Source organism: Bidens hawaiensis, unplaced genomic scaffold (genome assembly GCF_021521415.1).
Source record: "Bidens hawaiensis isolate Kalapana, Puna unplaced genomic scaffold, B.hawaiensis_p1.1 tig00031440_1, whole genome shotgun sequence".
NCBI lineage: Eukaryota > Viridiplantae > Streptophyta > Magnoliopsida > Asterales > Asteraceae > Bidens > Bidens hawaiensis.
Genome location: NW_027495289.1, coordinates 173,089 through 187,291, shown reverse-complemented (window position 1 = coordinate 187,291; position 14,203 = coordinate 173,089). Strand labels below are relative to the sequence as shown.

At 38.2% G+C, this 14,203-nt stretch overlaps 2 protein-coding genes across 2 annotated transcripts; one reads left to right on the top strand and one right to left on the bottom strand.

Moving 5' to 3' along the window:
• The first annotated feature begins 63 nt into the window (after window positions 1-63).
• On the top strand, window positions 64-1,667 carry LOC143582081 (uncharacterized). The gene is made up of 6 exons (XM_077064727.1): window positions 64-169; window positions 536-591; window positions 679-815; window positions 893-942; window positions 1,021-1,095; window positions 1,185-1,667. Exons 1-6 carry the CDS (start codon window positions 87-89, stop codon window positions 1,519-1,521), a joined length of 738 nt encoding a protein of 245 aa, XP_076920842.1. The 5' UTR covers window positions 64-86; the 3' UTR covers window positions 1,522-1,667.
• A 491-nt stretch (window positions 1,668-2,158) lies between these two features.
• On the bottom strand, window positions 2,159-4,042 carry LOC143582080 (putative carboxylesterase 16). The gene is made up of 2 exons (XM_077064725.1): window positions 3,204-4,042; window positions 2,159-2,895 (listed from the first exon to the last, which is right to left on the bottom strand). Exons 1-2 carry the CDS (start codon window positions 4,040-4,042, stop codon window positions 2,355-2,357), a joined length of 1,380 nt encoding a protein of 459 aa, XP_076920840.1. The 3' UTR covers window positions 2,159-2,354.
• Window positions 4,043-14,203: the final 10,161 nt, after the last annotated feature.

Below are 14,203 nucleotides of genomic sequence, written 5' to 3'. Positions count from 1 at the left end.
AAATGGTGGATGAAGAGCATAATCGGAAGTGTTTATTGAGCCCTGGGTTTAGATCTGTGGCCGGTTGGGACGAAGAGACTCTGTTAATGGCTTCCAATGATACTACTCATTCCAAACCCAAGAGACGATCCGACCCCTTGTTCAAATCCCCACCTAGTTTTTCCATAAGGTATCACTACCAAACCCTCATTTTGTATCCGTCAAATTGGATTTTAATAATCTCAACTGACCGCCTGATAATAATCCAACTGAGTTTGTTCCCACTGTTGGTCCCAAATTGTATAAAATCTACTCTAATTGGTCCTCCCTTATAAAAAAAACCCCCTATAACATCGGTTTGAAATTTGAAAATAGCTTAACAACGCAAAGTTTTTTTTTTAACTGAGGACGAATGAGAGTAGATTTGTTACAATTTGGGACCACAGGTGGGAATAAACTCAGTTGGGATTATTATCGGCCGATGACATTTAGTTGGGATTATTAAAATCCTATATGCCTAAATTATTTTAATTGGTGTATGTGATGTGATATTCAGAAAACGGAGGGATCAGCGGCCGAGTCCAGTTTCAAAATTTGTAGTAGCTCTTGAAGGTTTGTTGGGTTAAATTATTAGAGCTTTGATTTGTTTTTTTATCTATTTAATAATTGAGCCCTAATTTTGGTGTGATGTGTTAATAGAAACTTTAGATGAGAAGAAAGAACAGAAGGTTGGTGTGGAGGTTGATGGGAAAAAGTTGGAGAAATCTAATGAATCGAGCTCTGGAAACGCTTTGATTTCGTGCATCGATCGGCTTCGTGAAGAACTCTCGTGTGCGGTAAGTGGTATTCAATTATGTCTTATTTTAATGAATTGATAGAGTAAAATTTGATTCCGTGTTTGTTATATTTACAGATTTGTTTAGATGTTTGTTTTGAACCGAGCACCACTCCTTGTGGATACAGGTAATTGCTTCATCAATTAATGAAAATCCCCAAATTAAGTTAGGGTTCGATTTCTAATTTCGATTTTGAAATTTGTAGTTTTTGTAAGAAATGCCTGAAATCTGCTGCTGATAAATGTGGCCAGCGTTGCCCAAAGTGCAGACAACTTATCAGGTATTACAGTACACCTTTTTTTTATGAAACAGAGTATCAATTTTATTTTTAGTAAAGCATTCATGGTCGAAACCTTGAGTTTGTTGCAGTAATGGGAGCTCTTGCACCATTAATACAGTTCTATGGAACACGATACAGCTCTTGTTTCCAGAAGAAATAGAGGCAAGAAAGTTGGTGACGAGAGGTTCAAAGAGGGTTGAATCTCATAGTGTAATTCATGCCAAAAATAATGATCATAATTTGAGGAATCGGAGTTATTTTCGGCCTGCTTCTGTGGAGTTACTGAACAGCAGAGAAGTTCATGGGGATGCTGCTTTAGCTCTGAGATTGCAGCGAGAGGAGTTAATGGGAAGGTCTGTTGAAGAAGCTTATAGTAATCGGAGGACAACAATGGTATCAAGAATTTGTAACCTTCGTTGGCTCTAGATTTATGCTTGTGTTAAGGGTTAAGGGACACAATTGCTGTGATAAAACTGGTATATGTTGCTGGAATGTTCTCTGTTTTGGGGTTTCTGATGTGTTTGAACTTTGAACTGATGGTTTATTCAATTTTAAATTGCATCAAAACGGTTTTTTTAATTGTTGATAACAAACCAATCTGTACTGCAGCAGGCTAGACCACTTTTATGTGTATCAATGTTGACCAACCTGTTAACAATGCGTGTTTAAATTCTTTGAGTTAAATGTTTTATCTTGATTCAGTTTGAAGAGTTTATGTTAACAACATACATACAACTCATTTATGATTTATTTGCCGTTCAAAAATAAAAATTATGATATATATTTGCAATGTCTTAAATTCATTGTTTCAAAAGAATTCACTTTTGTAAGAAAATAAAATTTACCAAGATAAAAATGTGTTCGAAACTTTGGCCATGTGGTTTCTTGATAAACATTTTTTTGTAAATCTCCAATTATATATTGTATATGGACATAGTATTTTATCATTTTAGTCTGTAATCTTCTAGAAAGTGTATTATTTTTCTCTGAACTTAACAAATAAAGTACAAACTACATCAATTAAAACAGCCTCCTAACCTTAGCCACTTCACCCAAAACTAACAAACATTTAAACCCCAACACAAGTTGGCAGATTCATTCAATATCGTCCATCACTACAAATGTTACAATATTGTTACAAGAGAAGACCAAACATGTCCCACTATCAATCAACAAATATAACCTAACATAACCTGTGTATCACAAAAAAAAACTCATAATAGTAAAGCCGACACCTTATGTATATATCCATCTGTATACTAATACGAGAACTCATGACCTCTAAGTGAAATATACTTTTTAACCCAAATAGCAATATCTTCTGCACACACTTGCGCTTCAGGTGTTCTAAGAAGCATATCAAGAGTAGCAAACTCATGCACACAATCCTTATAATCCAAAACCGGTGCATCAACATTAACCTTCTTCAGTTCCTGCGCGTATGCAATAGCACGGTCCCTCATCCAATCGTGTTCTGCAACAACCGTTAATGTAGGTGGCATTCGTTTCAGAGGGGGGCCATCTCTGTTAGGAATAAGAGGATTGGCTGCAGGGTGGTCCAGGTCAAACTGGTCTTCTGGCAGGAAAAGTTTCCATGCAAGTATGCTCATCGACTTGTCAAAGAAGTAAGAGTTTGATAGTTTAATCTCCGAATGCGTGGGAGTATTTCCAATAAAGAAGGGGTACATTAACACTTGAGCTACTACTTTAACAGGGTCCAGTAAGGTTCCAGATTCAACTGCTTTGCGAGCCACATAATCAGCAATGTTTGCACCACAACTCGCCCCGAGAAGAACACATCTATATGCAATATTAGTTAGTTAGTTAAACTTTATACTAACTCCATTACAGCGATATGTTCGCCTTCAATATTTTAATTTAGCGTGTAATACCTAGATTTTTAATCAACACACCACCTACACTTCCTAATAACAAGGTTAACACTCCATACATTGCATAATATGAAACATGAAACAATATTGATAACTACAGTGCTAGCTAAACTAATAACATGACCAAAAAAAGGCGGATTACAGGCTACTTATTTCATTTCTTATAACTAAAGATTCAACTATTAAGTTAACTATTAGGACAAGATAATAATCTACCTGGTTGGATCTCCATGTGCAGCAAGCCAAGGCTCCACTAAAGAAGCCCCAAACGCATCCGCAATATGCCCTTGAACATCCGCCTTCCTCGAATCCACCTTCTTCCCCAACGACTTCCCACACTCAGCCAAATTCGCCTGCTTGGCAAGCCAATGCATCACCTTCATCCCATCCTCAAATGCAGCCGGATACCGATCCTCAGGCGCCAGCCTGTACCCAACAGCTATCACAATCACATCACACACCTTCGCAATCCTCCTACAAAAAAAATCATTCGCCGCTGAATCACAGCTTCCCGCAACAAATCCCCCGCCGTGAAACTGCACCATCAGAGGCAGCTTCCGGCATTTACGATTAAACGGAGAGTATCCACTATACGCACCAACCTCATTACTCACACCGGCATCGTCCGTACTAAAACCGATACTATAACTACTCCTCCGATTACTTGAAACAGCTGACACATTATGCGTCTCGGCCGGAGCGTAACTGTTCCGCCGAGAGACAACGCCGTTGCCGGAATTGGTACGGAGGAATCTGGAATCAAGTTCAGATCCGTTACTGTTACCTCTAACCCTAGCAGTGTCGGAATGGAGACACGTGTCCGGGAGGAATATTCGAACAGAGAGACAGGAAGACGGATCGATGTGGATGTCTTTGGTGGCAACGCCGTCGGTAAAGGAGGGATTAGCGGCGGCGATGGTTTCTTCAGGACGACAAGTGACGCCGAAAGAAGTGTTAGTGTTGTTGTCGGTGGTTAAATGGATTCGGTTGTGTAAGCGTCGTTTGAGTATTAATTTGAATAAGAGGCTGTATAATTTAACAGCGACGCTAGGCATTTCTTCCTTCTTCGCAAACCCTGGATTAGATTAGATTAGATAGAGAGTTGTAATTGCAAGTTAAAACACAATGTGGAAAGAGTTACCAGATCCAATTGAATTGAAATTGATTGATTCCAATTGTTGAGTGATGAATCTGAAGGTTACTTCAATGGATGATGATGATGATGATGATGATGATGATGGAACATTTGGGCTGTGTTGGATTTTGGTTTTTTATGGGATTTATTTTTGTTTTTGTTTTTGTTTTTGTTTTTATTTTTATTTTAAATTAGCTAGTGAGAGATCAAGTTTTGTTGGAACGGTAAACTCACTTCCGCGATTTGAACTCTTAATCTGAGATGTCCTTTATCATACATGTATTGTAAGGAAGAGTGCGATAACATAACCTACATAAAGTAAAAGGCTTCATGTCTGGCAAAATTGCGAGTACAACTGGCATGAAGATCATCGTTACCTAGAAAACAAGTTATTAGATAATGTTTTAAAAATCATAATGGTAATTAAAAGATACTATTTATTAGGGTATTGGTTGGATCGGTTAAACCTGACTAAAAAAACTTTAAAGGTAAGTTAAATAACGCAAGTCCATTTCTTTGCCATAGTTATGATTCCTTGCCCAAATGTGTAGCAGTAAACTATTAGCCCCTCCTACAAGTCTAAATTTTTCTTTGAAAGCTTGGATTTTATTGTAATCACAACTAGGAAGTCGCTAGCTCCGACAGATAACTTATCTAAAAGGCAATTTCATTGAATAGTAACCAAGTTTCAAAGTGTTCCAATTAGGTCACTTAACTTTAAAAAGTGTTCCAATTAGGTCACTCAATTTTCATATTTTATTAAATTAAAGTATCTAACATGTTTTTTTAACGATTTTATTTTTTGTTTCACATAGAAAATCTTTTTATCTTTATTTTGATGTTGACGTTGAGTGGCGACGTGAATTTTATTTTTTATTTTTGAATTTTAATATAATTAACGTTAATTAATTTTTTAAAAATATAACTACATATATTGCAAATTCCGACCCTCAGATCTTATCCTCCATTTCTTTCTTAACAAACAAAAAAATCGGTGAGACTCGATTTGAAGATTTAGTGACCTGATTTGAGAAAAATATGCATGAGTGACCTAATTGGAACACTTTTGAAAGTTGGTTACTATTCTATGAGATATTCCCTTAAATATTATTAAAGTCTTAAAAGTTATTCAAGGAATTAGATACCCTCCCTCAATTATTATTATTATTAGTTGTTTTGGATAAAAATCTGCTAAGGATCAAGTATCCAAATCTGTTATGTGAGGTAAGGTGCTAACTCGTTAATGACAAGTACGTAATGGTAATATTGGTGAACACAAAGGTTTGATCACGAGGGAAAAAGCCCTTAACCAAGATAGTCTTACTTCGGTCAAAACTTATCAAGGTAATCTTTGGTCGAATCTCATCAATCAAGGATTAATTAAGTAATCATTGGTTGAATCTTTTCGGTCAAGGATCAAGAAGGTAACCTTTGGTCGATGAGTATGTGATTATCGTGGTCTCCGGGACAAAAAAACCCCGAACGGTGAAAACTATCACCGTCGATTATATTGATAATCAAAGGTGGTTACAAGTGTTATGGAGTTGTTGATCAACGATTACAAACTAGCTAAGTGTGTGTGAAATTACAGAGAATTTGTGAGCTAAAATCTGCAGTAGTAAAGCTAGTGAACCGTGTGTGTCCTAGGGTTGATCACAACTCAAATATTTATAAAGAAAAAATAAAATAACTAACTAACAATAACTCCTAAAATCCGCAAGTCCTCCACTAGCCACTCCCATCACTTTGACCACGTGCCATAGAAGTCCAGTAGCGAAATAAGTGGAACAATAAGTCTAGGAGCTGTTAATGTTGATAAATATCAACATTCATATGAGAAACAACCGTTAACAGCACCAAATACCGATAGGTGGTAGACCAGGTCTTCTAGCCGTTACACTTGATAAATATCAGCCTTCATATAAGAAACAACCGTTAACAGCACCAAATACCGAGGATACATGATCCTGACATAGCTCTGGAACTCTTCAGAAGGATAATTGACCCAGACACGTCTTCAAGAATAACATATCCTCAGTACTCAGTTATTTGTGACACAACAAGAAGTCCTATAAATGCGCCATTATCCCCACTAAACGTGTTACAACCATTTGACCATGTGCTGAAGGTGCCTTGTAGCGAAATATTAGTTAGACCACGTCCTATAGCCGTTATACCTATTGACGGGTGCATCGGAGGATGACCCGTAAGTGTGCTTAAATGATATAAAAATCTATGCATTAAGTGTTAATTTCATGGGAACTAGATAACTACTATTGTGTGGTTATTTTCAGGTATGAGGAGATAGAGGATGAAATCACAAGAACGTGGGCGAAAACAGCGAAGAAAACGGAGTTGAAACGAGAAAGATATGAGGAAAACAAGAAATTGAGCAACTGTTCCACCATGGCCCACGGTCAACCCAGCTCAAAAACATCAGAATCCACCGTACCGTGGCTTCCTTGGTCACCATAACTGGACCATGGGCCACGGTGTGAACTATGGGCCACGGTCCGCGCCGTAACTGCCAATTTACCTTTGTTTTTATTCTGTTTTTTGGTGTCTTTTCACCTATCTTTTCATTCTAAACAACCTAGGGACGAATTTATGAGAGCAAGAACAAGACTTTGGTGATTATAATCATTTATTTGGGTTTATGATCCGTTCGATTAACCTAATTGATGTGATGATTAATCAAACGATGCGTGGCTAGTACTCTTATTGTTCTCTCCCGAATTGTAAGGTTTTCTACTAGGATAATTGTTAATCGTTTATGTTATTGGTGAGATAGTATTGTGATCATTTGATTATTGTGCTATGGTGATTGCGTGTTTGTTTTGTAATTGTTAGTATGGTATAATTCGTGTTCTTGACTATCCGTTCTTGGTGCCATAGGCAATCGAGATTTAGTAGAAGAGAATTAGGGGTTAGCAATACTAAACTGAGTATTGAGTGACAACCTTGCGTTTTCTAATCCAAGTACTTAGTCCTCGCTTATCACATCCAAACGCATTTTCACGAATTACAATTGTGTAATTCACTTCACAAGTAAACATTAACTTTTTTAACATTGGAAACCTGAAATCGGGAGAGAGCATTCTTTCTTATATTGTTTAAAACTCGTTTATTGTTTTAGTTAATTTTGTTAATAAAAATCAAACAATCAAATCATTGAATTTACATTTTGCACTTAGATTAATTTAGATTAATTTTATAGCTACTCAGTAACGCATTTTCCACAAACTCCCTGTGTTCGATACCCACTTACTGCTATCTATTTAGTTGTATTTGGTTTATTTTTGAGTGAGTCTTCGACCTCACGTCACCTATCAAATATTAACCTACACATGAGAAACAATCGTTAGTAATACCAACTACTGAGGATCCTTGATCCTGACAGGATCTGTCTAAGGATAACTGATCCTAGAACATATGTCAGGATAACGTATCCACAGTGTCAAATTTCTGTGCCCTAACACTAGTATAGCATCCGTGTTACACACGAGTGGAAAGATTTAAAACGTCATATATATGTATATAATATAAATTAATGCAAATGTCACTTTTATTAAAAAAAAATAATTTTACATGAATTATAAGACATGATATTTTTTTAAAAATTCAAATACAACAGCGTACAAAGGCTAACAAATATACATGAAAATTCAAACATTTTTATAACCTATACCATCAATACAAAATGTCTTGTCTTAATTAAAACTTAATCATATAACGAAATCAACATCCAAAGTGCTTGTTGCATGATGTATATAAAAATATACATCTTTTTAGTATCAAATAATCTATTAAAACTGCAACTTTTATCAAATAATATAGTTCAAATAGTATAGTTCAAATAACTACTTATCATGTTAAAATGTATTTTCAGGTAAACCCGGCCTCAAACGAAGAAACAAACGAAAAACCAAAAAAAAAAAATCAAAGAAAACCCAAGAAAACCGTGAAACACGCCCCCAGGCCTCATGGAACACGCCCCCATGCTGTTCTGTGCAAGTAAAGACAAAAATCTGCAAGAAAAGACAAAATACTGGACAACTGGAAACGGGACCGTGCCCTAGAAGACACGGGGCCGTGGTCACCTTTCAAAAAAGACAAAAGAAAATATAAAGAGACACAAAAAACACGGGGTCGTGCCTTATGAAGCACGCCCCCGTGGTGAGTCATCATTTACGATCTGACATAGCATTAAATGTGAGAGGACAGGTGGACACGGGGGCGTGCCTCCTTTACACGGGGTCGTGCCTGATCACCCAGACTGCCTATAAATAGTGGGGCATGTTGCATGCAACAAGTGTGCTTGAAGAAGATTTCTATACGAGTTTCATTTATATAAACACCCACTTTACACTCATATTGAAGGTCTTGTGGAGAGTTTGAAGGCTTGGAGGCTATCATCATCATCATCATCATCATCATCATCATCATCCATCACCATTGAAGAAGGAAGATTCATCCACATTTGGTTAGATTGTTCTAGTTTGATCATGTGTTTGTTATCTTCATCTCTTTTGATGTTCGTAGTCATGCTCATTATGAGCTAAACTCCATTTACCATCTAATATTTATGAAGAAGTTTTGTTCCACTTAGTGAGTATATTAAATATGTGATTTAGTTTAGTAAAGTACATGGTTATTTTGCAATTATCCTTTGATGAAAAATGTTTTATCACTTTAACTTAATATATCAAGGTTGATGATTAACAATCATTCATGATTCACTCATGTTCTTGGAGTAGAAATGGTAAAAAGAATACCTTGATAACTTATTCAAGATAAAACATGGATCCTTGTATTGTACTTACAAATGATGAGATATATGCTATGATCTATTTCTCTAGTTTTGATAATTCTGAAATAACATTGTTAACACGATTGCTTAGGTTATCATGCTAGTTAAAGAAATCATATGTTAAAGAAATGTGTAATTATAACCTACTTAAATTAACTTAGGGGAGGTTGTGTGACTAAACTATAACCACCCGAAGTTGTTAGAATTGATATTTGAGAAATCAAAGGCAATCCTAATATTTCTACTTTACTAAACTACTTGCCTACTTAAATTGGCATTCTCGTGGTAGTATGAGATTAAGCAATGGTGGACTTGAAAATATGTTGCGTACTTTCTTTTATGTCATAGAATATGTTCACTTAGAAATGAGGGGATATTCTATCATATATTATTAGGGCAAGTTTGTCACTGTTAGGGCATGAATTTTATGCTGAGGATCCTTAATCCTTAACTATCTTATGGATAGAATATCCTTGAGATATGTAACAGGTTATAAAGGATCAATGATCCTCGGTATTATTTGTTTACTAATGATTGCGTTTAGTATGGTGATGTGTTAGACAGGTATAACAATTTTAAGGCGTGCTTCCATCAATTATCCTCATGGAGTATTCTCTAGCTGGAGTATGGATCCAGGATCGTCACTGAACTTAGCTAGTAAAGGACGACTTCGTGTGAAGATTGATGTTTAATTGTCAACAACGGCTCTTAGACTTGTTCTTCCACTTATTTCGCTATTGGACTCTTATGGCACGTGGTCAAAGTAATGGGAGCGGCTAGTGGAGGACTTGCGAATTATTAGGAATTGTTGTTAATGATATTTTCTATATAATTATCGAGTTATGATCGATTAGAAAACACCTGTACACACACGCACCCTAGAGCAGAAGCATCAATCTCTCTACTCACTAGCTTATTTTGTAACATCGATCATAAACTCCACAACACTTGTAACCACCTTTTACTATTAATAAACTTGACGGTGATAGTTTTCACCGTCCGAGGGTTTTTTGTTCCGGAGGTTATAATAATCACGTACCATCCGACCAAAGATTACATTGTTAATCTTTGACCGAAGAAATTCGACCAAAGATTACCTTGCTAGTTTTTGACCGAAGTAAGATTATCATAATCAAGGGTTTTTTTCCTCGTGATCAAATCATTGTGTTTGTTAGGGCACGGAAATTTAACACTGTGGATACGTTATCCTGACATACGTTCTTGGATCAGTTTTCCTTAGACAGATCCTGTCAGGATTAGTGGTCCTCAGTACTTGGTATTATTAACAATTGTTTCTTGTGTGTAGGTTGTTATTTAATAAGTATAACGGCTCCAAGACTTATTCCACCAGATATCTCGCTATTGGATTTGTCAAACATGTGGTCAAATGGCTGTAACACGTTTAGTGGGAGAAGTGGCGGATTTATAGGACTTCTTGTTGTGTCATAAATAACTGAGTACCGAGGATATGTTATTCTTGAAGACATGTCTGGATCAATTATCCTTCTGAAGAGTTCCAGAGCTATGTCAGGATCATGGATCCTCGGTATTTGGTGCTGTTAACGGTTGTTTCTTATATGAAGGCTGATATTTATCAAGTGTAACGGCTAGAAGACCTGGTCTACCACCTATTTCTCAGCCTGAGTGATGGAGCACGTGGTCAAAGTTCCTGTTACGATTACATTCAAGATAAAGGCGGATTTTTAGGAAAATTAGTTAATAGTCATTAATATTAATAACTCCATTGAGTTATTATCTTTGATATATAATGGAGATTATGATCAGTTAGAAAACACATGTAGTATCACACACACTAGAGCAGAAACAAGCATTCCCTCTAAACTAGCATACTTTGTAATCTCGATCATATACTCCACCGCATTTGTAACCACCTTTTGTTTATCAATATAATCGACGGTGATAATTTTCACCGTCCGGGGGTTTTTTGTGCCGGAGACCACGATAATCACATACTCATCGACCAAAGGTTACCTTGTTGATCCTTGATTGAAGTGATTTGACCAAAGATTAGCTTATTAATCCTTGACCGACGTCATTTCTTCAAAGATTACCTCGATAAGTTTTGACCGAAGTAAGACTATCTTGGTTAAGGGCTTTTTCCCTCGTGATCAAACCTCTGTGTTCACCAATATTAAGATTACTCATTTGTCATTATCAAATTAGCACCTTACCTCACTTAACAGATGTGGATACTTGATCCTTAACAGATTTTTATCCAAAACAATTTGGCGCCCACCGTGGGGCAATTGGTGCTATAATCCATATTATTCTTATCATTCTCAACTCTTTCATACCCATATCACTATCAATGGCCTCTCAATCAACCTCTGCTTCATCAACCATGCCGGGTACGGTTCCTCTCTCATCAAGGACTTTGCCACCGATGCCTCCGCCAATCACGTGAACGCAACGGCCTGCTGCTGGGAGCAAGACGCAACTACCAGTCTTCCAGAGCTCTAAAACCGCTGCTGCTGCCTCGGTGGTTAATACTAACAGTGATGTTTCATCTATGTTTTCGCAGGTTAAAGCATACATGGATCAGTAGAACAAGAAAAATCAGAGGATCCTCCGTGAGATAGAGGATCTCAAGAAGAACAAGAGGCCAGCAGAGGATCTTACCCCCCTGATGCCAAGGATGCTGGATTTCACCAGTCCAGAATCCATGGCTCAGTTCTTTCAAGGATCATATATCCTTCAACAGGGGTCCATGGGTCAACAGACTCAAGGATCCTCGCTATTTCAGCCAGGATCATCGATCCTTCAACAGGGGTCCGTGGGTCAACAGACTCAAGGATCCTCGCTATTTCAGCCAGGATCATCGATCCTTCAACAGAGGTTCATGGGTCAGCAGAATCAAGGATCCTCATATTATCGTCAAGGATCAGCCATCCTTCCACAAGGATCCTACAGTACCCAACCTCAAGGATCATTCATCCCGAATTAAGGATCCTTCTTTCCGAATCAAGGATCCTCGGGCGTCCAACATCAACGATCCTCCGAAGTCCATGAAGGGGACATACTCCCCATGCAGACTATAGCCTCTGGAGGACCAACTCTTATCGCAGACTCCTCATATCCCATATACTCATCCGAGATGCCAACTTTCACTCAGCAAAGAGGTAACTTGTACGATCCTTTATCCTTAGATGCTAACCGTGGTTCCATGCAGGATGCAGGTATCAACCAAGCTATGGCCAAGGAGATGCAGAAGCTCAAGGATATGATATCCAGTGTTCCCGGGGTCTTAAGACCAATACCTGAGATACCTGAGGGAAGCCACAGAGTATCCAGATTCGCTCCGCCTATCTGTGATGCTGAAATCCCGAAGCGGTTCCAGACTCCGAATATGAAGACTTACGACGGGACCACTGATCCTGAAGAACATGTAGCACAGTATAGGGAAAGGATGGAGATCAATCCTATTCCGGAGAGACTCAAAGAAGCTTGCCTATGCAAGGGCTTTGGATCCACACTAATGGGAGCCGCTCTAAAATGGCTGCTAAGTCTTCCTCCCTTTTCAATTACTTCTTTCTCACTTAGTTAACTTGTTTAACACTCAGTTTTCCTGTAGTCGGAAATTTAAAAGGTTAACCAGTGATTTATATCATCTTGTCCAACCTAGTGATGAATCCCTTAGGGATTTCGTCACCAGATTCGGCAAGGAAGCTCTAGAAATCCCAAATCTTGACATGACTACTGCTGTTGAAGCATCCAAGATGGGAATTCAGAAGAGCTCCCCCTTTTATGATGATTTAGTGATGACTCCAGGCAGGACATTAGACGAAGTCAGAAACAAGGCATTAAGATACATTCAGTTGGAAGAAGACAAAAGGATCCAGGATTGTCTTGGGGGACAAGCAAAACAACTAACCCCTGAGAAGAATAAAGGATTCTGGAATAGGAACAACAATTCAAAGCCGTACAACAAGTTCAATAATCAGAACGTGCGGGCAGTTGAAGAAGGAGATGACGACGAAGACTATCCTTGCATATCCAATTATTGTTTCTCTGTGGATACTCATGGCTTGATCTGTGCCATGAAGGATCTGGGAGAAAAAGCAAGGTGGCCCAGAAAAATGAGAAGGTTTTCGGCTTCAAGGACAAGTCTAAGTGGTGCGCTTTCCACGAAGATTTTGGCCACACAACAGACGAATGCATCGGCTTAAGGAGGGAAATTGGTTACCTCCTGAGCAAGGGTCACTTTAAAGAACTCTTGGGAAGGAAGAAATCCAAGATCCAAGATCCTGAAGACCTTCCACAGAAAGCAACACCGCCACCACCAGATGCTCATGTGATCAATTTTGTCTCCAGAGACTACGAATTATTTTAAGATTCTTGTGCCAGAAGAGAAGATCCTGTAGTAGAATTCGAACTGGACGACGAGAGAAGACCGCTCATCCCCACTACTCGAGTGACTAATAAGAGAATCTTCTTCAATTCAAGGATCCAGGATTCTCACCAGGACAAGCTGGATGTGCGAACGATCAATTTCATTTCAGGAGGTTCAGACATATGTGGAACTTCTTTCTCTGCAGCAAAAAGACTCGCTAAAGAGATAAAGATGGATAACGGAGATCAACCAATAGTGTCAACCACCCTGACAACAGACAAGAGAATCTTCTTCGATGAGGAAGACAAAATGAACATTCAGGATCCTCATAATGACGGTTTGATTATTACTTTATTTATCTCTAACCATTATGTATGCAGGATCCTAGTAGAACGCGGCAGCTCGGTCAACATTATCCAACATGATGTCCTTAAGAAGATAAACATCCCGGATTCAGAAATCATTCCTAGAACTTCGGTGCTTGTTGGTTTCAGTGGCGAAACCAAGAAGACACTGGGGGACATCAACCTCCCAATTTATGTCGAAGGGTTAAATTCATACCAAAAATTTTGTGTTATAGATAACCTTTCATGTTGCAATGTTATTTTAGGTAGGCCGTGGCTCCACGGAATGAAGGCTGTAGCCTCAACTTATCACCAGTGCATCAAGCTACCTACGCCTTGGGGAGTTGTAAAGATAGTAGGTGACCAAACGGAGGCCAAGAACTATTATTCATCATCAATGAAGCCAACAGCCAAGCCAACCATAGCATAGCAATTACAGCAACATCCTAGGGACGTGCTGGAAGCTCGGGAGAAAGACCTTAAAGAAGTATCATTGGACCCCGAAGATCCAGAAATAAAGGTGTTCTTAGGATCCAGTATCCCCAGTAAGATTGAGGAGGATATAATATCCTTCTT